Raw genomic sequence first — 24,964 nt, 5'->3', positions numbered from 1 at the left:
CCTGCCTCCTTTTGAACCAGCAGCTACTGCGGGTATAAAATTTCTATCTTGGAAAACAGCTTTTCTCTTGGCAGTCACTTCAGCAAGAAGGGTTTCAGAACTACAGGCTCTCATGGCAGTGGAGCCTTTTATTACATTTTACCCGGACAGGGAGTCCCTCAGGACCAATCCTTCTTTTATGCCTAAGGTGGTAACCAGTGTGGCGCTTAACCAGACCATTCACCTGCTAACATTCATTGGATGTACACAGACAACGACGATTCTACTTAAACAGGACCAAATCTCTAAGAAAGTCTGAGCAATTACTTGTAGCATTTGCTGCAGGGTCAGAGGGGAAGGCTATATCAAAGCAGACTATTTGTAAGTGGATAAGCCACTGCATTTGTTTCTGCTATTTGCACCATGGTAAACCTGTGCCCAAGGGAATCGGATCACATTCCACCAGGGCTGCCTCTACTTCAGCAGCTTTTCTCAGAGGGGTCCCAACAAAAGACATTCTAGAAGCTGCTACTTTGGAGCTCTGTTCATACCTTCACAAAGCATTATCATTTACCCCTCTTCTCCAAATCCAGGGCAGGCTTTGCCACTGCAGTCCTGCAGGACCTTATAGCAGCTCCTAATGCTGTTTAGTTCCATCCTCCCATCCATAGATTTGGGATTCTACCCAAATGTTATAACTGCAACAGTGGAACACGAAGAACATAATACATTTGTGTACACTTACCATAAATGTAGATGTTAGTGTATTCACTGTTGCAGTTCGGGTTACCCATCCGCCATCCCCCTTTCTATATCTCTTCTTTCCTTCACTATACTCAAAAGCCTTTGTGGGTATTTGCTTTTAGTTGAAGGTAAAGTTTGTTTCTAAAAGTGCATTTATGTATTTAATGTTTATTTTTATATAAATTTTTGCTCCCCATTTGGGGGGCACCTGACATCTGGGGCAAGAAAAACTGAATAAAATGGCATCGGATGCATTTTTTTATACCCCTGACGTCATGGAAGAGGAGACCGCAACCGTCACAGGACCCAAGACTTTGATATTCAGGCCGACTGAGGGCAACCTGCCAACAGATTACCCCAAATGTAATGACTGCAACAGTGAATACACTCAAACATCTACATTTATGGTAAGTGTACACAACTGTACTTTCTGGATTTTGCAGTCTCAGAATGTTTGGATGTCCTTCAAGGATGCATCTGCAGTCTTTACAAATGGGTTGTCCTGTCGTCAGGCAGCCCTTCGGTCGGCCGGATTCCAAAGTCTGGGTCTGGCTTCGGCTGGTGTCGCACTCCACCCGACGTCATTGCGGCAGTTATTCGGGTATAAAGGCATCAGCCGACGCCATTTTCCTCAGTCTTTCTTGCCGCGTGGTGCCCGAAGCAGAAGCTGTTCGCAAGTGCCGGTCGGTCAGATCCAGAGATTACTACTACCGAATACTACTTCGAAGACTTCTATAAAGCTAAGTACCCCGTTGGGGACTCTTTCTTGCCTCAGCCGATGTCAGAGAAAGTTAATAACTGTTTATCTTGTGGGAAACAAATACCTCATAAAGATTTCCACTCCTATTGCATACATTGTTTAGGCCCAGACCACGACGTAGCAGCTTGTCTAGCCTGTGCTTCTTTTAACCGGCGGACGCTTAAACGTCGTTCGGACTTTGCCGAACAGATTTTCGGCTCCGATTTTGCTTACATTATGCCGTCGGATCCTCCAACTACGCAAATAACCAAAAAACGCAAAGAAAAGGACCGACACTCGCGGTCCGCGGTTTCGGCCGAAACCGCGGTTAAGCAAACCACGAGTGTCTCTGTTTCGGCCAAAACCGAGCAAGCGGTTCTTTCTTCAGCCGATAACATGCCTTCTACCGAGGCCTCTTCTAACCTGGTAGAAACGGCTTCTGAAATCCAACCTTCTGTTGCAGTTTCACAGGATTTATCAGACACCATTCCCCTGGATGTTTCAACCCCTGCACGTGGAGCTGCTAGGCCTCCTCCAGCTATGTCTATTAAGGCCTTTGCCAGGGCAAAAGCAGCCAAAGCATCAAAACCTGTGCCTGCCAAGCCCCCCTCTCACAGGCCCAGCACCAGCTCCCATATGCTTTCTTTGGCTGAGGATCTCATCTCTTTAATTCGTGGAGCCCAGCCTCATCCAGACAGGGCCTCTCTCCCTCCTCCAGAAAAGAGGCCTAGAGCAGAGCCCCTGAGCCAGTATCCACAGATGATTCCTCTGATGACTCAGAACATACAGACCCTCCTGAGGCTTCTTATTCTCCTTACGAAGACTCTGATGCTGAGGAGTCCATCCCTTCAGCCTCTCCTCCTGAGGAATTTTCCTTTGGGGAAACCTTGCATGCTATGAGGGAACAATTTCAGTGGCAGGGCCAAGATTTCTCAGACTCTAGAAAAAGGCTTAGGACCTTTCTACATCTGCCACAGCATAGGCCCTTAGCTATACCTCCAGTTCTTTCTGTTGTTGATGATGCATTTAATGATGCTTGCACTGCTCCTGATTCTTTACCTCCGGCCCCTGCTAAGCCCGATCGGTACTACAGGGTCCCGGACACTCATCACCACTTATATAAGGCTCCTTTTGTAGATCCAGAGACTATCTCCCAGGGTCCTAAAGCTATAGCAGCTACTTCTTCTAAAAACCCCCTCCCCTCTGAAAGGGAATCCAGGTCCTTAGAGAGATGGGATAAAAAAGTTTACACCTCTGCTACTTTGTCAGCTAGAGCTTTGAACTGCCAATTTCATATGATTCAATATCAAGAGTTTATGCTTGACCAGTTAACTAAAAAGCTGTCCTCTGAAGAATCCTTAGATAAAAAGTATGTTCAAGAAATGGTACATAACATACAGCAGGTTAGTAACCATTCTTTAAAATGTGGCTATGATGCACTGGAGGCTTCCTTTAGATCAGCCATGACTGGCACAGTTATCAGGAGGCATGCATGGTTGAAAGAACAGGCATTACCAGACCATGTCAAATCAAAGCTTTTGGATACACCCATGGACAAGGTCAATTTATTTGGTTCCCCTGCACAGCAGGTACTAAAAAAGATGGAAGAAAAAGCAAAATCTGTGCAAACAGTGAAAGATTTCTTACAAGTTCAACCTCCAAGGTTTAGCAGGAACTGGCCCTCCAAGAATTGGTCCTTTCCGGACTCCTCTAAGGCACAAAGAGGCAGGAATAGGCGCTCTAGAGGCAGAAACCAATCCAGGGGTGCCTACAGGGGTCGCCAGTGGCAGGGTAACAACCAACGAGGCACAGATACAGCCACCACCACTACAACAACTCAATCACAGTGACTTGGCGGTGGCACCGCCTACCAGGGAACAACTAGAAGCACCCTTAGGCAGAAAGCTAACCTTATTTTCAAGAAACTGGCACTGCATTACAAGAGAAAAATGGATTTTGCAAACTATCGACCAAGGTTACAGGTTCCATTTCCATACTCTACCAGCAAAGAGAGGAATGCCAACCCTACCTCCTACTCAAAGGGCAGAAGCTCTAAAACAAATATCTCAATTATTAAGAATGAGAGCTGTGGAAAAGGTACCATCTATGGAGCAAGGAAAGGGATTTTACTCAAGACTCTTCCTGGTACCAAGAAAAGAAAACAAATGGAGGCCTATTCTAGACCTGTCCGCTTTAAACACATTCCTCATTGTTCCAAAATTCAAAATGCTGACCCTACAGCAGCTTCTTCCCATGCTGGGCAAGGAGTCTTGGCTGGTAACTCTAGATCTCAAGGAGGCATACCTGCACGTCCCCATAAGACCAATTTGCAGAAGATACCTCAGATTTCTTGCAGGATCAGAGCATTATCAATTCTCAGCATTGCCCTTTGGCTTATCTACTGCGCCCAGAGTGTTCACGAAATGCCTGGCATCAGTAATCGCTCATTGCAGACTTCAGGGGATTCAAATCTATCCCTACCTGGACGACTGCCTGATACAAGCGGACAACAAAAACAAGCTAGCAGAAGGCTTACAAAGAGTCATCTACCTGCTTCAAGCCCTGGGATATACAGTCAATACAAAAAAGTCAAGGCTGATTCCATCCCAAAGAATAACCTTTCTGGGTGCAGAACTGTACACATCAAAACAAATGGCATTTCTAACTGCAGAAAAGAAAGAGCAACTTCCTCTCTACTTCTTGACATTAACAAAGCAGAACCATCTAACTGCAAGAAAAGTGCTACAAGCTCTAGGCTTCATGGCATCCTGCATAATACTGGTCCCTCATGCCAGGCTGCATATGAGAAAGCTACAGTGGTACCTAAAGAATTTGTGGCCCCAGCACAAGCACAGCCTAGAAACCAAAATTCCAATGATCCCATGCCTGAAGCAAGAGTTCTTATGGTGGACTCAGGCCTGCCAATCAAACACAGGATTGCCCTTCTGCAAAAGGCAACCAAGACAAACCATCACGACAGATGCCTCAGACCTCGGTTGGGGGGGCACACATGCTGGACAAGTGCATTCAAGGCCTATGGACTCGAGACCAGCTGCATCTGCACATAAATCTAAAAGAAATGATGGCAGTAAAATTGGCAATCCAGGCATTCAGACCTTTTCTCCAAGAAGGCCAGTTGATAAGGACAGACAACACCACAGTTATGTGGTACATCAACAAACAGGGAGGCACACACTCATACCCTCTATGCCGGCTGGCACTGGATCTGTGGGATGTGGCCCTGAGCTACAACATTCAGTTACAGGCAATTTATGTACCAGGGAAGGAAAACATTCTAGCAGACATATTAAGCAGAACTACAACAGATGCCCACGAATGGATGCTGCATCCGGACATCTTCAAAACCATCACAAGAAAATGGGGATTACCACAAATAGACTTGTTTACATCCCCATTCAATCACCAGTTGAAGAAATTCTGCACAAGGACTTACCACCCACTTGCTTGGAAGGTGGACTCCCTATCTTTCAGATGGAAAAGCCTGACAGCATACGCATTCCCACCACTTCCTTTGATGCACAAGGTGCTTCTGAAGATCAAAGAGGAACGTCCGAGGATCATTCTGATAGCCCCAGACTGGCCAAGACAACATTGGTATCCACTGCTGAGGAGCATGTCCCGGGAACAAATATGGACACTGCCCCTGATCCCATTACTGCTAACACAGAACAACTACAACATCCTGCATCCAAACCTAAAAACTCTGCAGCTAACTGCCTGGAACATTACATAACAGCAATTAACCCAAATTTATCCCAAAGGGTTAAGGACATAATCCTGGAGGCTCGTAGACCTTCAACCAGAAAGAATTATGCAGCAAAATGGAAAAGATATTTCATCTGGAGTACTGCAAAGGGGCAAGATGCAACACTGGTGAACATAGCCAACATCCTGGAGTACTTGGCGGAGCTCTTCCATACAGGCCTGTCCTATTCTTCCATCAAGATACATGCATCAGCTATTTCAGCAGAATACAGCTTGGATCCTCCTGTCTTCTCGCATCCTCTGCTCAGACAGTTTCTGAGAGGAATTAAAAATGTAAAACCTCCCAGGAAACCTCCATTGCCAGCATGGGACTTGAATTTTGTGCTAGAAAAACTGACTCTTCCTCCTTTCGAACCAGCAGCAACAGCAGAATTACAATACTTATCCTGGAAGACTGCTTTCCTGCTGGCAATAACTTCAGCAAGAAGGGTCTCTGAACTACAGGCATTAATGGCAGTGCAACCCTTCCTGATCTTCCATCAAGATAGAGTGTCCATGAGAACAAATCCTACATTTATGCCTAAGGTGGTATCCAGAGTCTCTTTAAATCAGGCTATCCACCTTCCTACTTTCTTCCCCAACCCACAGAACAGGGGAGAAAGGCTCTTACATACCTTGGATGTACACAGACAATTATGCTACTACCTGGACAGGACAAAAAAACAATAGAAAAACTGACCAGCTTCTGGTAGCATATGCAACAGGAAAGGAAGGAAAACCAATTTCTAAACAGACAATCTCCAAATGGATAGGAAATTGCATTAGATTTTGTTACTCCTACCATGGAAAGAAAACTCCAGAGAACATCAGGCCTCACTCCACAAGGGCTACAGCCACTACCACAGCTTTCTTACGAGGAGTGGCTACCAAGGACATTATAGAGGCTGCTACTTGGACCTCCGTGCATACATTTGCCAAGCATTACAACTTACCTCTATACTCTAGATCCCGTGCTGGTTTTGCCACTGTTGTTTTGCAAGGGATCCTAACTACACCATAATCTATTCTCATTTCCTCCTCCCCTAGTTTAGCTATGGTATTCTACCCATTTGTAAAGACTGCAGATGCATCCTTGAAGGACATAGTACAGTTTTGTACCTACCATAAATGTAGATGTCCGAGAGGAATGCATCTGCAGTCAGGATTACCCACCCTCCTTGCGCTCTGAGGTACTCCTAGGGTATTTGCCAATCTTCAGCTAGCTTGGGGGGGATCTATTATGGTGTATTTGTTTGTATATATGTACATACATGCTTATTTTGTGTGTTTGCTCTCTACTATTTGGAATCTTTGGCATTTATCCAAATTTAGCCATCCAAGAGGGCACCTGGCATCTGGGGCAAGAAACACTGAGGAAAATGGCGTCGGCTGATGCCTTTATACCCGAATAACTGCCGCAATGACGTCGGGTGGAGTGCGACACCAGCCGAAGCCAGACCCAGACTTTGGAATCCGGCCGACCGAAGGGCTGCCTGACGACAGGACAACCCATTTGTAAAGACTGCAGATGCATTCCTCTCGGACATCTACATTTATGGTAGGTACAAAACTGTACTTTTTTTGTTATGAAACAAAAGCAATCACATTGCAACTAGTAAACTCAGGGGTTCATACAGTTTTGCATCTCAGTGGGTCCTCCTGGAAAACTGCACATGAAGCTTATGGAGCCAAACCATAGACTTACTATGTTCTTTCCCCTTCCAGTTGTCACAAAGGATCTGGTGTAATGGCCTTTGTCACAAAGGATCTGGTGTAATGGCCTTAACGTCTCAAAAGCTCTCATTATTTTTTCTTTTTACACACTGCTACCATCAGAGTTTCTGATGACATCCTCTTTGAATTTCACTTATAAATCTAATTTAGAGCTTTTCTAAAAGAAGAACCTGTCTGCCAAGGAGAGAACCCTTCACATCATTGACATGAAAATGGATGCATTTTTATTCTTGCTCTAAAAGCATTCATACTGAACATCTTGATTGCTTTAATAGGACTTTCAGATTGTGATCTGACTTGTTCTGGAGATGTAGATTTCTGTAGACAGTTTGTTGACCAGAACATCTCATACAGGTTGTATAATGCCATTTTTTTTTTGGTAAGACCTGCCTACACTTGCTACTGATTACTCCCAGCTGTATTTTTAAAATTTTGGTCTTTGCCCACTGTGCTCTTCACAACCTGTGTCCTATACATCTAAAGGTGTTGCAATGACCCTGTGCCCCATACATCTAAAGGTGTTGCAGTGACCCTGTGCCCCAGCAAAGTTCCTCTGGTCATAATGTCAGCAATTGTTAGCTGTTCAGACACTTATCTTCATACATCTGGTAGGCTTTCTTTTCTCTTCCATTTCCTTTGGAACCACCTACTTTCCCCTGACTTGGGCTTGCTCATCTGAGCAGTCTTTTAGAAGACTTTTGAATTGTAGTGTTTATAGACCTATATTGGAGGAGTGCTATATTTACTCTTATTCTATTCTGATTTGAAATCCAAGCTTAACTTTGAATGTTCTTCGTCTCCCATTGCTGCAGTCCTTACATATGGGTATTCCGCTGTCCACAATCGGCCCGAATACCAAAGGGCTAGAACCGGCATCGGTCATCAGCGCCCGAGACTGACGTCAGTACGTGCCAGTACAAATGCGCATGACCGACGCCATAACCTCAGTCTTTCTTGCCGCGTGGTCCTAAGCAGAAGCAGCATTTGCAAGTGCCGTTCGGCGTTCTGGAATTGTCGGTTTTCGAGTTTCAGACCGGATACCAAGTTGGGCTAAGTACCCCGTTGGGGACACTTTTGTCTTTTTCTTGCCTCAGTATTGACGGATGTCAGAAAAAGTGAATAACTGTATTTCTTGTGGGAAACAGATTCCTCATAGGGATTACCATTTACTCTGCATTCCTTGTTTGGGGCCTGAGCACGACATTGTTGGGTGTCGCTTTTGTGCTACTTTTAACAAGCGTACTATTAAACGTCGGTTGGACTGTGCTAGGCTGGTGTTTGGTAAACGTAATTACAACATGCCGTCGGATTCTCCGACGACTGGTTCTTCTAAGAAACGCAAAGAAAAGTCTTTGCGGTCCAAACAGGATGAGTCGTCCACTCCGGACGCCGGTTCTGTAGAACCACTGACTACTTCAGCGGCTCCTTCTGAAAGTTTACCTGAGTCTCAAGGGGAGCCTTTGTTACTACAGGAAGTGGCTTCTCCTGTGTTAGGCCAGGCTGAGGGTGCTTCTCTGATGTCAGTGGTTCCCTCCCCTCATAGGGTAGTTAGGCCTCCTCCTTCTCAAAGCAAAGCCCACATTCTAAGTCTAAGTCTGCCTCTGCTGGTGCTAGTCCCCAGGGTCCAGCTCCTAGGAAGCACATGTTAAAGATGGCTGAAGATTTGATTACTTTAATTAGGGGTTCTATGCCCCCCTGAAAGAGGCCCAGGGTAGAGACAGAGTTGGAGGGTTTGGTTCAGTCTTCCAATGAGTCAGATTCCTCTGTAGAAGAACTTCAGGATTTCCCTCCCTATTCTGATTCAGAGGCTGAGGACACTACTCCCTCTGCGTCCCCTCCAGAAGATTTTTCTTTCTCTGAGACTTTGCATTCCATGAGGGAACATTTCAAATGGGAGGGCCAGGATTATTCTGATTCTCATAAAAGGTTAAGAGAATTCTTGTTTTTGCCTCAGCATAGGCCCTTGGCTATTCCCCCTGTACTGGATGTTGTTCAGGATGTATTTTCTGAGGCTGCCCTTAACCCAGATTCTCTGCCTCCTGCCCGGGTTAAACCAGATAGATACTACAGGGTCCGGAAGCTCACAAGTACTTATATAAGAGTCCTAGGGCTGATCCAGAAACTATTACTCAAGGCCCCAAAGGTGTTAGGGCTTCTGTGGTTAGGAATCCAGTTCCTCTGGACAAGGATGCTAGGGCCCTGGATAGGTGGGGTAAAAACTGTATACCTCTTCTACTTTGGCTATGAGAGCTTTAAATTGTCAGTTTCATATGCTCAGGTATCAAAATTATTTGCTGGGCCAATTGAAATGTAAAGTAGATGCTTTAGCTGAAGGTATTGAATGTAAGGAGCTTCAGGATTTAGTGCATGCTTCAGACCAAGTTGGTAAGCATTCTTTGCAGTGTGGTTTTGATGCTTTACAGGCTTCTTCCAGGGTGGCTGCTACTAGTTCAGTTGTTCGCAGGCATGCCTGGCTTAAAGATCAGACCTTGTCAGAGCATGTTAAGGCTCGAATTATGGATGCTCCTCTACAATCTGATGTTCTTTTTGGTCCTCCAGTAGAATCAGTTTTGAAAAAATGGAGGAAAAAGCTAAGTCTATGCAGACAGTTAAGGACTTTTACAGGTTCAGCCCCTAAGTTCAGTAGGAATTGGCCTGCTAAGGGATGGTCTTTCCCCTCTTCGGATTATCAATCTAGAGGCAGGTTGAGGCGAGGTAGAGGTAGGGCTTCCTTTCAGGGCCCTGTTACTTCTAGGTCTTTGAGTTCTTCTACCCCTTCTGCTGGGGAGGGCAGGGGTCAGTCCTTTCGGAAACAGACCCAATGACCTGTGTCTTCAGCTGCCGGACTCTGCCTTGCTGGCAGCTCCTCTAGGAGGAAAACTGGGACTTTTCAAAAGGAATTGGCATTTGGTTACCCAAGACAAATGGGTATTGGACATAATAAATCGAGGCTACAAATTTTATTTTCACACATTCCCTCCTTTCAAAGGTATGCCGGATGTGCCTCATCAGCAAAGACTGGAAGCACAGACACAAATTTCTTCTCTGCTTCAGTTGGGAGCAATACAGGAAGTACCTTCTGTAGAAAGAGGCACAGGGTTTTATTCCGTCTTTTCTTAGTGCCAAAGAAAGGAAATACTTGGAGACCAATTCTGGATTTGTCCATTCTAAACACCTTTCTGGAAATTCCAAAATTCAAGATGTTAACACTGCAACAGCTGTTACCTATGCTGGGCAAAGATCACTGGATGGTGACTCTGGATCTCAGAGGCCTATCTTCACATTCCTATCAGGCCCAGTTGCAGGAAATTCCTGAGATTTCGGAATGGGAATTTGCATTATCAGTTCTCTGCATTGCCCTTTGGCTTGTCTACTGCGCCCAGGGTATTCACAAAAGTCCTGGCTCCAGTAATAGCTTTTCTCAGACTAACAGGAATTCAAATTTATCCTTATCTGGACGACTGTTTGATTTTGGCTCAAGGCAAGCACGAACTTCTTCAACATCTGCAGTATGTAATGACAGTTTTAAGATGCCTAGGGTAGTCTGTGAACGAAATAAAGTCCAGTCTAGTACCCTCACAAGAGATGTGTTTTCTGGGTGTAAGACTGAATACAGCTGCTCAGATGGCATTTCTTAGCCCGGACAAACAAAGAAATCTTCACCTATACTTCCAACAGCTATCAGTAATGTCCAGGCTGACTGCAAGGACAGTCCTTCAAGCCTTGGGGTTCATGGCATCTTGCATTCTAGTACTTCCCAATGCCAAACTGCATATGAGGAAGCTACAATGGTATCTCAAAAGCGTTTGGACTCAACACAGCCACGATTTGGACACTGTCATTCGGATTCTACCTTGCATTCAGAAAGAATTTCTGTGGTGGGCCCAGGAATGTCACCTCAACAAGGGGCTCTCTGTGACCCAACCAGAGGCAAGTCAGATATTGACGACAGACGCCTCGGAGTCAGCCTGGGGAGCTCATTTCAGAGGAAAATGGATTCAAGACCTTTGGCCCCCAGAGCTACTTCACTTGCATATCAACATGAAAGAGATGCTGGCAGTTCAATTTGCTTTGGAAGGATTCAAGAGCCTACTTCAACCAGGACTGGTGTTGATTCGAACAGACAACACAACTGTCATGTGGTACATCAACAAGCAAGGGGGAACTCATTCTTACCCTCTTTGCAGACAAGCAATGCTGTTATGGGAAACTGCTTTGAATCTGCACATCACTCTTCGAGCACAGTTTCTGCCAGGAGCACAAAATTCTTTAGCAGATGTTTGAGCAGACAGATTGTGGATCCTCACGAATGGAAATTGGACCCTCAGGTATTTCTTCAGTTGACCATGGCTTGGGGAACTCCAGACATAGATCTGTTCGCTTCTTCTCTGAATTTCCAACTGCCACTGTTTTGCACAAGGCTATTTCATCCAAAAGCCTGGAAAATAGATGCACTATCCTTCAGTTGGAGCAACCTTCACGTGTATGCTTTTCCTCCTTTGCCTCTTCTTCCAAAGGTGCTGTTGAAAGTCAGGAGGGACAAACCTTGCATGATCCTTATAGCACCGGATTGGCCTTGTCAGCATTGGTACCCTCTGTTGAGGAGCTTAATTCATGGAACACCTTGGCCATTACCACAGATTCCTCACTTATTGTCTCAGGAAAACAATCATTTTCTCAATGTCAGGGTGCAATCCCTACACCTGACAGCCTGGCATTCTGTTTTAGAGAAGGAGGACCTTCAGCTCCCTCAACAAGTTTTGGATGTTATTTTGGAAGCCAGGCGTCCTAGTACTCGAAAAGTTTATGCTGGTAAATGGAAGAGATTTTTTCTTTGGAGTTCAGCTAAAGGCTTTGATGTCAAATTGCCTAATTTGAGTTGTACATTGCAATATTTGACTATTTTATTGGACAAGGGTTTGTCCTCTCTTCTGTAAAAGTGCATGCTGCAGCTATTTCTGCTCACTATGATTGTGACCCTCCTTTATTTTCACATCCATTGGTTAAACAGTTTCTTAGAGGGGCAAAGAATATAAGACCACCACGGAGGGCTCCTACTCCTACCTGGGATCTTAATTTTGTTTTGGAAAAGCTGACTCTGCCTCCTTTTGAACCTGCAGCTACAGCTGAATTGCAGTTGTTGTCTTGGAAGACTGCTTTTTTATTGGCTGTTACTTCTGCTAGAAGGGTATCTGAATTACAGGCCCTCATGGCAGTGGAACCTTTTCTGATTTTTCACAATGACAGAGTTTCCTTACGTACTAATCCTACTTTTCTGCCTAAAGTGATTTATAATGTGGCATTGAACCAATCTATACATTTGCCTACTTTTTATGCTAACCCCCAAAATGAAGGGGAAAAGTTTTGCATTCTTTGGATGTACATAGGCAGTTAAGGTATTATTTGAGCAGAACCAAAGAGTTCAGAAGATCTCAACAATTATTTGTTTCGTTTGCTTTGACTTCACGAGGGAAGGCTGTCTCGAAACAGACTATTTCAAGTGGATTGGCCATTGTATTGCTTTTGTTACTCTCATCATGGCAAGGATGTTCCAGTTGGGATCAGGCCTCATTCTACTAGGGCTACGGCCACCTCTACTGCTTTTTTGAGAGGGGTAGCTACTAAAGACATTCTAGAGGCAGCTACTTGGAGTTCTGTACATACCTTTACAAAGCATTATCATTTACCTCTTTATTCTAGGTCTAGGGCTGGGTTTGCCACTGCAATCTTACAGGGCATGTTAGCAGCCCCTAATGCTATTTAGTTGGCCAGCCTCCCTTTTTTCCGTTGCTCTGGGATTCTACCCATATGTAAGGACTGCAGCAATGGGAGACGAAGAACATAGTACAGTTTTGTACCTACCATAAATGTAGATGTTCGAGGATCTCCATTGCTGCAGTCCAATTTTCCCTCCCTCCTTCCCCCTTTTCTTTTTAGGTTGGGGTTTGGGTGGTGTTTTTTGCATTCTGACATCTGAGGCAAGAAAGACTGAGGTTATGGCGTCGGTCATGCGCATTTGTACTGGCACATACTGACGTCAGTCTCGGGCGCCGATGACCAACGCCGGTTCTAGCCCTTTGGTATTCGGGCCGATTGTGGACAGCGGAATACCCATATGTAAGGACTGCAGCAATGGAGATCCTCGAACATCTACATTTATGATAGGTACAAAACTGTACTTTTCCTGCAGGTGGAAGTATAAGCTGTGCTGTTTCGTATTGTAAATTTCTTTTTGTGTATTGAACGGGAAACAGGTATATAAATACTGTAAACAAGTCATGATAATCATACTCCAGGGAACCTTGCTGATAAAGAGCAACACTACATTAGTCATATGGTATCTGAACTGTAAAAGTGAAATGTAGGCCCTGCCCTTTCTGCAGAGAGTCATTGTTCATCTGGGCAAGGACCATAACTAGCTGTACAAATGTCCAGGTTGCCGTTTCGTTCAACAAGACACTAGCATGGGCTAACAGGCAAATAAGGAAGGTTTTTAATTACAGCTGGGGGGGGGGGGGGTCTCTTAAATCTATCTGCAATGTCTTCAGTCTAACATTTTACTGCACGCCTCCCAGCATTTTTGCTTGAAAAATGGATGACTTCTCTCTTCCAGGGATACAGAACTTTCTTATGCACCTTCCTTTTCTATAGTGTTTTTTGATCAGCACTGTGGCAGGGCATATCTAATCTTGATTGCTTCATATTGGCCTTGGCAACCTTTGTCACACCATACTGTTATAGGACATGGCTTCCAATGTAGTTTCCTGTTAAGAGTACTTTCAACTCTGCACCAAGTTCAGTTCTTCATTCCACCCTTATAGTATCCCAGTTTGTGCTTTAGGGGATGTGGAGCTGATTGCTTATGTAGATTTTTTTTCCTGATGCCGTTAGTATACTTGGAGACCAAATGCTCTTCAACTTGAAAATGCTAGCTGTGGTAGTGTAGAGGGATAAAGCCCTGATTATGGCCCAGGTGAAGTGAGGTCAGTTAATGACTCAGGTGATTGACATATTTGGCAGGGTGAACAGGACGGATACTGCTACAGTTCCTCTGAGGATAGATGGCATTGCCTAAGCACTCTGGGGGTGGGATTGTCCTCCAAGCTGCCATCTGGTGGTTAGAGAATGCACAGAAGAAAGCAGGGGGAAGAAATTGAGGGTCCCCGCAGTGATGCAGATAGTTTTCTTCTCCCACCCAGCTGGTGGATGAAAGCACTGCAGAATGTTTTCCTAACCAGGGTATTGGTGAGGACAAGAATAGCCTTCATGAATGACAGCTCCTCCACATGGTTCTTGTCACCATGATTCCTGGAAGTGTCTGCCAGGAAAGAATAAGTGGACTCAAGCCTCATTGGGAGAGGTCTGATTGTTTTTAGACACTTGGAGAGAAAAGAAGAGCCATTCACTTTGGAAATTGTGCTGTTTTTGGAATAGAGGCTATTTTTTCTCATAAGCACATGATTGATCCTTTATTGTGTCCCATTCTTAGGTTATCTCTGATACATGCGTGACATAAAGCCATCTTAGTCTTAGATCAGGGTACATTTGCCAATATTTCAGCCTGCATGCTCACCTGCCTCTGTCCTCGGACTCTAAATATCCTGGATAACTTATTTCTGGGGACTGACTGGTGGTGACAGCTTTAATATGTTCACACACTAATCATATTACTTGGAACCTTCTTCAGATACTATAATAAAGAAGTTCTACCCCTCATAGTACTAGTTTGTTCAGGATCTCCACCTTGATCAAATTTAATGCCGAAAAACAATTTAAGGTCCATTTTAACCTAGTGAAACAGTGGTTCTAAAGCTTTTGTTTTGGAAAACATTGTTAGTGGCAGCCATCAGGATCTCTTGAGCATCATGATATCCCAAAACTCTTTTGCCATTTTTTTCAGTGATGAGTTTCAGTGAAGACTGACCTTACCTAAGATAGTCACTTCTTTTTCATTGCATCTAACCATTCAGCTACCAGTGTTCTTTCCCACATTGTCAAAACAGGTAGATGCCTGTGTTATGCTTCAGTTACCTATAAATTTATTATGGTCTTTCCTGAAGAAAACGAGGGATGTTAGGTAACTTAAAACCTCATCTATCTTTATCACTGGATACTTTGTCTAAACAAACCATTTCTATGTTGATAGCCTCACTGTATTGCCTTTCTTGTGGTAAACCCAGAAAGACTGGAATTGACCTATCAAAGCAAACTGCACTAGAGCTGCTGCTTATGCATATTTTAGAAGTTCACATGCTCAGGAAATGCCAAAGTTAGTGATCTGGAATAATTCACTTGCTTCTTACAAGACATTACATGATAGATATCTAAGCCAGAGAGGAGGTCAAGCTTTGACACTTTCTTCCAAGAGATCTTTTGGTGATCTGCCTCCCTTCTGGATAGTTGCCACATGGTAATCAACCCATATGTTGTGATGAGGATGCAGGGTGTAGAGGTGGCAAAGGTGGATGAGTTTAAGTACTTGGGATCAACAGTTCAGAGTAATGGTGAGTGTGGAAGAGAGGTGAAGAGTACAGGCAGGATGGAGTGGGTGGAGAAGAGTGTCAGGAGTGATTTGTGACAGACGAGTACCAGTAAGAGTGAAAGGGAAGGTCTGCAAGAGGGTAGTGAGACCAGCTGTGTTATATGGGTTGGAGACAGTGGCATTGACAAAAAGGCAGGAGTCAGAGCTTGACGTGGCAGAGTTGAAGATGTTAAGATTTGCACTGGGTGTGACGAGGATGGACAAGATTAGGAATAAGTATAATAGAGGGTCAGCCCAGGTTGGAAGGTTTGGAGATAAAGCCAGAGAGGCAAGATTACGTTGGTTTGGACATGTGCTGAGGAGGGATGCAGAGTAGATTGGGAAAAAGATGCTAAGGATGAAGCTGCCAGGTAACAGGAAAAGAGGGAGGCCTAAGATGAGGTTTATGGATGTGGTGAGAGAGGACATGCAGGTGGTTGGTGTGACAGAGCAGGATGCAGAGGACAAGAAGAAATGGAAACAGTTGATCTGCTGTGGCGACCCCTAACGGGAGCAGCTGAAAAAATAAGTAGTTGTGAATTATTGCCAGATTAACTGTCCCAGAGTTTGACAGTATAGCTGCACAAGTAACTCCTCATAATAGTAGATTCTGAGGAAGAAGTCATTTTGGTAGTAAGGCCTCCTTCCCACCATCCTGTGCTCTGTAGTACAAGTTTAGTTTCATACAGCTGTCTATGCTTTTCACTGTTAGCATATTGCAAGAGCTGGATGCTACTCATTTAGAGAAACTGAAGTGAGCACCTGCCAACATTGGTTGTGCGGGGGACTAGTGCTACTGTATTCAGGCATGAGGAAACTTCATTGCCTCACATTCTGGGGTATGCTTACTAAAGAAAAATGACCTAGCCCAATACTTTGCAAGACTGGACAGCCCAGATGTTCTGTATTACTGACAATGTGCTGACTTTGTAAGTCTGGTATTATGGCATGTTCCTTATACAATGTTTGTATAGAATTCTGAGATTTTCAGTTTAAGAAGTTGAATTGTGGTATCTGCTCCGAAGGGAAGACTGATCACTAAACACTACTGTATCTATATATTGTAGCTAGAAAAGAGTTAAAGGGTTTGGTACCTTGGTCATCAGCAGGAGGCAGGAAATATTCTGGACAGAGAGAATAAGATTGAGCAGGCTACTTAGAACATATCAGAAATGTCTGTTCTCATAATGTAGCTAGGAAAGGAGTACTGCTGTCAGCATTTTAAATGTTGTTTTTTTTTCTTTTCTAGATATTGCTAAGCGTACTGCAAATATATTACGAGTGGTCTTAATCCTGCAGCACAGCTCTGAAACTGGTCCAGACTATGCTCCTGATTCTCAACGTGTCCCTCTTAAACTGCTTGCACCTCACATTGGACGCCTACCTATGCCAGAGGACTATGCCTTAGAGGAACTCCATAGTCTTACACAGTCTTATCTAAGAGAACTAATTGTCAGCAGTCAGTGATACCATGAGGGCTAAAAAGTGAGCTACGCAACACATCTGCTTTGTACTTGGAGAATTAACCAAAAACCTCTATGCAGAGGTTTTTGTAACACTCCACCCTCCCAGAGACTGATGCTGTACTCCTGATGGCACCATATAATGGTGCATCTTTGCTTTGTGGGGGATGATTCTTTCAAACCAGGCTGTTTCCCAGGTTGTTGGTGGGAGCCTGTAAGGAACTCTATCTTCTCTTCGGTAAAAACTACAGCTCAGACCTTCTGAAACTGCAGTTTAAATGCTACTGTTTCATGTGATAGTTTTTTTCATAATGTCTGTACAGTAATGAATACAGCTGAATGCTAGTATATATTTTGAAGCAGTCATGATTAAAATTTATAATTCTCTTTGTATTGAGAGGCTTATTATGCTGCATGTACCATGAGACTGAAGTGTTATGTTTTACGCAGAACATAAGAGGGATCTGTAGTACTTCGGCCGTGCACAAGTCTTTCAGCACAAGCATGTACAATATTCTCTTCATTGTGCCTCAGTTTTATGGAGAATATACAGCAAAAAAATGATGGCCACTGAATTTGATGCTGAGTGCTTGGATTGTTACTGGTCTTTTACTCACAAATTGGTGCGTTTAATTTAATTGTTTGGGCAGAATCCCAAAGATATCCACATAATGCTGTGTTTGCACCAGCTAAACCTAATTTTAAACGCAAAGTTCACTATGCTTTGCTGATTTTAACACTGGTTGTCCCAGCTTGTGTGCAGATTGTGCAGCTATTCTGTGGATTTGGCAGTAAAATGTGCACAGGGTTTTGGTGGCTACCACTGTAAATTTTAAGATGCCTACAATTTTTAAGTACTCCAGCAAATCCACTGTGAAGCCATGATTCACAAGGTACTAGTACAAACCTAGTTTCAGGTATTCATTAGTAACAAGTGGCATGTGAAGTTGCAAAATACTGAACTCCACTTGGGTGTAATGGGATTCCTTCTGATGGGTTGTTGGGTCCTTGCAGAATAAAAATTGAAAGCATATGTCTCACAGTTTTCATTTTAGTTTATTTGGATTGTACTTTGCTGCTGCTGCTTCATTCAGTTTTGACTGCTACCCTGATTGTATTTTTCTAGCAGCTGTGACAAGAGAGATTTTTTAATAACAGCAGCTATCTGATGTACTCTAGGCATTGTTCATCCTCTGAGTGCTGAGTTTTTTTTTTTTAATTCTACATCAAACCCATCATGTATCCTACCTCAACATATGTCTGTCAGTTCATCTCACAACAGTGAAGTTTGTGTCTGCTGTACTAGTCAGCTGGTGAACCGAGGAGTTAATGGAGTTCAGTTAACAAGCCCTTAAGTTTTTGATTCTTATTGAAACTTTTCATTTCCTGTGTTCATCTTTTTTCGTTGAATTTAATATTCCTTTCAGTTCTAATTGCCATCATGCATGTTGCAGTGTAATACTACAAAGTTATTTGGGATTTTCCAATTGTGAAAGCAGTGCAGCGTAGTAATTTCAGCTTTTGTTATTTACAAATTTATATGTACATGATACGGATTTGTGCTGATTTGCTAGGAGCCTTGTTGTAGAGCACTGGTTCCAGTTGATAAAAGAAATATATTTGTTAAACTATTGAATATATGTGAGTTATTTCTGATGCTGGGTTCAAATGAATAGCATACTCTGTAAATTTAATTTTATGAACCATGGATGAGCGATTGTAAATGATTCTTTGCCCTGTAATTGCATCTGAATGTTTAAAATATTGAAAATGAAGACTGTTTACAAATACTTTGTTACTCATATTTACCTTAAAGTCACAGTCTTGTTATTTTACTTGCTGATAACCACGTATCCCAGAAGTACAGGATGAGGAGGAAAGCTGTGTTGCTTGAAACATTGTCGAGAGGAATCTGATGGTCATTTGTGCTGTTCTCCCATGCTGCGTGGAATGCCCTATGCTTTTTCTAAAACTGATATTGCCCATATTTATATTGGGCTTTTAAAGGTAAATAACCACAGTTCAGGTATAAATGCAGCAGTTTTGAGCATCTACTTGCCATCATTGTGTCGGGCTCACCTTTGACCAGTTCTTAGCTTGCTGACTACATAAAGCTGTAGCTGCGAAGGGTTACTGTATCAGTTTAACTCATCTTGCAGTGGCTTCATTGCCCTTCTTTTCTTTAGGGGGGAATCGCACTTGGCATAACTGAGGCTGTTTTTAAGGTGGCACTTTAATGTGTCATGCATGTAATCTGTGTAAAATGTTTTTAATACAGATTGTGAATAAATGATTTAGATTTTTCTTGTGTCTTGTCTTTTTATGGATTATTGACACATTTCAGGACTCCTATTTAAGTTTTCTCAAGTGTAAATATTTTAAAAAATCTGGGGTAATTATTTTGTTCACCTGATGGATTGAATTATACTGAATTTGTGAAAGATAAAAAATATTCTACTTAACTTTTCATATCCCCACAGTTATTTTTAATATTTAACCAGATGAGTGGCTTGGTCCAGATACCCTTTTCAGCCATGACCTAGGCCGCATTTGTTCACATCAAACACAATCTGTATTGGTTGTTACAGTCCGGTAAGTATAAATAAAGCAGAAGGGCACAGTACCAGAGTAAATTCAGAGTATTTCACTATGAAACAAAAGTATGAGGCTTGAAATTTGCACTGGCAGAAAAAGGAATGTCTGGAAATATATTGTATAGACTACTATTTGTTACACAGTGTTAACTGCTATGAGTTGCATAGGAGTACTTGGTATACAGTTCAAACTGTGATAGAAAATTGTAGACAAGTCTTTTAAAGGAATATCTCTTGCTTGATATTTTTTTATGAATTAAGAATAAAATAAGGAAATTTTTAATGTTCATTTGATCATAGCTGCAGTAGCCTTGTCTGTATGGGTTGTATCCTAGTAAGCATCCAAAGCTTTCAGGGCACCTTTCATCCTACCAGTCAGCTCGAGGTGGGCAGACTAAAAGTCAGGTTTGAGTACAAAGCCCTTCAGAGCTTTCCTGTCTGCGGGCTTTTAGTGATTAACAGCTTGTGCTGTTCCATTGCTTGGCAGATAAGTTCACTTTGGATTAAAAACTTCCACTTTTTGTGACTGAAAACTTGACTATTACAGTGAAGCTCAACTATTTAAGCTAGGAAAAAGTGTTTTATGGCCGTCATTTGACCTTTATTCACTTTTAAATGGGAGGTTACTTTACTTTTTAGGAAAAAAGTTAAAACGTAAACAGTTATTTTTTTTCTGTGGAGAAACTGGTGTTACTCTATTTTGGGAGTTGGGTTGTTTAAAGTGCTTTTTACTGTGTTTTAATGGGGGAAATTACTTTATAGGTTCATAGGTTCATAGATTAGTACTAAGCTAACTGCCCTTGTGAGTCATTTTAAGCCTAGTCAATTATCACTTGTGAGACTCAAACCTTGCACCTTGTGTTTGTAAGGCAAACACCTTAACCATTAGGCCACCCTCCCAACCTTACTACTAACTTACTTTACTGAGTTTTCCTGCAAGGCTTCCTCTGGGAATTGGGCACCATTTTTGTTTAACCATGAAACAACCTTCCAACATCTGTTATATCTTCTTCAAGCCTTAAAAAGAAAAAGATTTTTAAGCAGCCTTTGCCACCACAGCACATTGATAAGATGCAGTAGGTGCAGATGAGTAACTATGCAGTGCCAAAACTCTCTCCTCGGACCACTTATCTTTTTCCTTTGGTCCCACTGAGGTTTTACAGCTACCATGGACTCTGTCGTTAGACAAATCCTCTATGTCTGTTGGAGTGACCTTAGTGGTCAAGGGAGAAATGCTCTTGTTCTTAGGAGAGGAGCAGGGGAATGCTACTCTGCTTAGCCAGAAAACTGTCCATCCCAGGGGATGTTTGCGCTGCTAAAAGTTCATCTGTTTCTTTAGGATTTGCCTGTCAAAAAGAGAAAAAAAAAATTAAACATATGTCTTCTCCTGTCTCTGTTATCCCGGACAGGACTAAATTTATTGAGCTTAGTTCAAGGTTTAGTGCAGGCTTTTCATACATCTCAACCTCTTAGAGCAAGAAATCTGCACAAAGCCATAAGTAATGAGGGACAACGGCCCAAATATAGGGACACTTTTAATTATTGTTCTTACAGACTTAGTAAGTTGAAAGAATAAAATGTTTTGCATTGGCACAAATTTTCTGAAGGGTATGATATCTGAAACTCAAATGTCTGTCATTTTTCTGACTTCAACCCTCGATGTTTTGCAAATGTTTTGCCAGAATTTAAATTTGAGAAAAAAAACAAAAATATGAGAGAGATCTGTACAGTTGAGAGGTTTGATCTTTCTCCTTCCTGTAAGGCTGTTTCTTGTGAAACAGAGCGCCTTCATTTTGTTGAGAGTCAAGGGTTTGAACCTCAAAATGATTGTGACAGCACGGGCCGTTTATTTGCACATAATTCTGTTTCATATTCAGGAAGTATGATTTGTTGCAACAGGAATTTCTAGAACTCTACAACTCTTCCTCCTGTTTTTCCCTACTATGGGAAGATGTTTTTTGTCACAGTTTGTAGTTCCCTTGACAAGCATCCTGTTGCTTCCAAGAAAGAAGATAGACTTTATACAGTCATCCCAGATCTGATTCAATAGCTATTGCTTTAGTGAACCCAACTGTTGCTAAACATATGGTTAATACTAATCCTGTCTCCTTCTGGAGATGGGAAAGGCCGTTGATAAATTTGGGAAAAAGTATATTCTTCTGCAGTTACTTGATTTAGAATTCTCACCTGTCAAGCTTGTGTTGAAGTTCATCCTTCCTATTGTAAGAATACGGGGAATATTTTGGCATCTGTCTCCTCTTGTGATGAGAAAGCTGCTTTGTACAACTTGGTCTGTTCTGTGTCTCCAATGACTACCCACTGTTTGAAATGTGCTTATGATTCTGCTGATGACACTGCAGGGCTGTTGACACTGGAACTGTTGTATGGAGGTTTTATGTGGCTGCATTTCAAAACCTCCCAGAGGATATCAGGAATGAGATTTTGAATTCTTCCTTTGGATCGTCTGCAGAGGTCGTTCGAAAGTGTGATGAGAGAAGAAAGCTTGATTCAGTGACTCTCTGATTCAGAATTTTCAGTCCCCTTCCAAGTTTGCTAAGGTATTTAATACTCCATCCAAAGCTTTCTTTAAAAAGTAAATACACAGTCCCAGCAGGATGCTGGAAAACGAGTATTTAAAAAACAATTGCAGGGAGGTTCTAAAAGGAAAGATGGAACCTCCCAGAACTAAGGACAGTCTAATAAGTCTAATTCTATGAAGGATTTTCAACCCCCTCCAGAAAGTCTGTGCGTCCATTTCTCTGTTTGGCAACAAATTGTTTCAGACAAATTAGTTCTGAGACTAATCGATGAAGGTTACAGATAGCAGTGGGAGTCCTTCCCTCTCTCTCAGGAGATTACTCACCAAACAAGACTTTACTTTTTCCTGCTGCCATTCAGCATATGTTTGCTCAGGGAGTCATCAACACTGTCCTTCCTCTGCAGGGGAAGGTTTTTATTCCAGGATGTTTCTGGTGCCAAAGAAAGATGACTCTTGGACACCAGTTCTGGATCTTTCCTTTCTGAATCTGTTTGTGCTAATTCACAAGTTCAAAATGCTGTCTCTTCACAACTTGTTGCCCCTATTTCCAGTTTGAGTTTTCTTGTGATTTAGATTGAAGAGATGCACATCATCACATTCCTATAGGTCCATATTTCAGAATTGTTTTTGTTTTGTCTGTGTCTGGATCACATTGTTCTCTGCACTATTACCCTTTGGTCTGTGTACTACTCATGTGATAGTCTACTTGTAGACAGCAAGGTATTCACATTTCTCCTTATTTAGACAACTTTCTTATCTTTACAGTCTTTTTCAAAGTGTCATGATTTTCTCAGTTGAGTAAGGGATCTCGTACACAGGCTGGTTCCAAGATAACTTAGAAGTCTTGCCTGTCTTCTCCTCACAGGATTGTTTTCCTAGGGTGCCTCCTAGACACCTCAGTTTAAAGAGATTTTCTTTCACAAGAAAAAAGTGCGTTTAGATATTTTCTGAATTTTTCCATTCAGACTCGTGTCTCAGTAAGGGAATTTTCAGTATTGTGGTCTCATTCCATCTGTGATGCCCATGATACCCCTTGCAGGACTCCACTTAAGAAAAATTCAAAGGTACCTAAAATTTCTGTATTCCCAGCATCAACATCCCCTGACTTTTCAAATTCCTGTTTGGGGATTCGTGAAAAGGGAGCTTTTGTGAAGAGAGAATTTTTTCAAACTCCAGGTCTCCCTTTCTTCCTTCCTGCTCCATCATAGGCAGTTATAATAAACACATCAGAAATTGCTTGGGGAGCAGTGTCTTTGGAACAAAAAAGACCAGAACAATCAAACTTAAAAAAGATGCTAGCTGTTTTAAATTCTGTCAATTCCTTCATCCTTTTGTGGTCTCTGGGACCAATTCAGCATTTTACAGAAAATAGTACAGTAATATAAAATAAGTGTTGGAACCAGATCTTATCCTCTGGCAGTCTAGCCATGATGGCCTGGGATGTAGCTTTTTTCAGTACAGTCTCACTCTATAGTCATCTTACATGTCATCAGACCAAAATTGTCAGAAAAGCTGTGCAAGGCCAGGGCAGACAGAAAAAAATATTTTAGAATAGGATTTTTGAAAAATTGTTCTAGTTGTGAGAGCACTTCATATACGTCTACTTGCCTCTGTTCTGAACAATCTGTTGAAAAAATTGTGCTCTATTTCTCCATGCAAGAAGGCTTGGAAGGTAGATATTTTATTTTCCATGGACAGGAATGTTCCTGTATGCTTTCTACTTTTTTCATTAATATTCATGGTATCTGGAGATTCAGAAAGAGACTCCAGATATCAGTGCGGCAACTCCCTTCTCACCCAGGCACCAGTGGTTTTACCTTTTTTTGGAAACAGTGTGTAGGGTAATTGCCACAAGATTCCTTACAGACTGGATTTACTCATACAAGACCAGGGGTGTTTGATGCATCATGACTCCAAACCACAACTGACTTTCTGGATGATAGAATTTTAATACCTTTTAGGCATCTTTTATCTGAGGATATGCAGCAGGTATTGATAGAGTAAAGAAAGCCCTGTATTAAAAAATCATATATTGGCAAATGGAAAAGGTTTTCTAGTTGGTGCCAAGAAAATAACCAGCACCCATTTAAGGCTATTGTTTTTTCTGATTCTGCATGGAATGGTGAATGTCTATACTTTATTCTGTTTTTTCAACTACTGTTTGGATCGCCCGTTTGTGTGTTTTAATAACGATGATTCAACTTGAAACAGCTTGTGCTTCCCTACCTTCATTAATGAATTTATACTTTGGAAAGTTTTAAAGAAAGTATTTCTACCACCTGTTATGTTGAATATTCAGAGTATGTTTTTTATTGGGTGCCTGAAGTCTAGAAAAATCGTAGATCTTCCACACACGTTTCCCCATTTATTTTTGGACCCAGTATATTGATGTACTGGGTTTGTGAGGCTTTGAGGGACACCACAGAGACTGTTTTGTTTTTGTGGAGTTTTTATTCTTTAGCCAGTATTACTCGTTAGTCAGGTTTCAGTTGTCCATTTCAGCATGTCTGCTTATGGATCCCCCTCTTTCAATGCAACTTCATGTGAAAATGTTTTTGAAAGTGATGCATAAGAAGCATCCTAGGAAATAGGGATAGAAATGCTTATTCTTGCTCCATTTGAACAGCTTATCAGGCTGACTTGAGCTTCTTAACATGAAAAACAATTTCACTGATTGCTGTGATCTCTTGTATTAGAGTATCTAGGTTGCAAGCTCTCATAGTGGGTCAACCTTCTCTCATTTTCCATAGAGAATTCAAGAACTGATCCTTCAGTTATGCCTAAAGTTGTATCCGAGTTTACCTTGTGTCAAGCTGTCTTTCACCAGTCTTCTTTACAGGACCTACAATATGGGAGAGAAGGATTGGATGACCACAAACAACTCTG

At 42.3% G+C, this 24,964-nt stretch overlaps 1 protein-coding gene across 1 annotated transcript in view; it reads left to right on the top strand.

Annotated features, from left to right (window-relative positions):
• LOC122790614 (nuclear pore complex protein Nup98-Nup96-like) overlaps positions 1-19,249 on the top strand; it is a 194,321-nt gene extending 175,072 nt beyond the window's left edge. The window contains exon 5 of the mRNA XM_044058140.1: positions 16,732-19,249. Within this exon, the coding sequence (XP_043914075.1) occupies positions 16,732-16,949 (218 nt within the window). The 3' untranslated portion in view covers positions 16,950-19,249. The remainder of the gene's footprint in view (positions 1-16,731) is intronic.
• The last annotated feature ends 5,715 nt before the right edge of the window (positions 19,250-24,964 follow it).

The sequence above is a fragment of the Protopterus annectens genome, chromosome 16.part0 (assembly GCF_019279795.1).
Source record: "Protopterus annectens isolate FY-2018-M chromosome 16.part0, PAN1.0, whole genome shotgun sequence".
Taxonomy (NCBI): domain Eukaryota; kingdom Metazoa; phylum Chordata; order Ceratodontiformes; family Protopteridae; genus Protopterus; species Protopterus annectens.
Note: the sequence above shows the minus strand (reverse complement) of the source record. Positions and strands in the feature narration are given on the sequence as shown.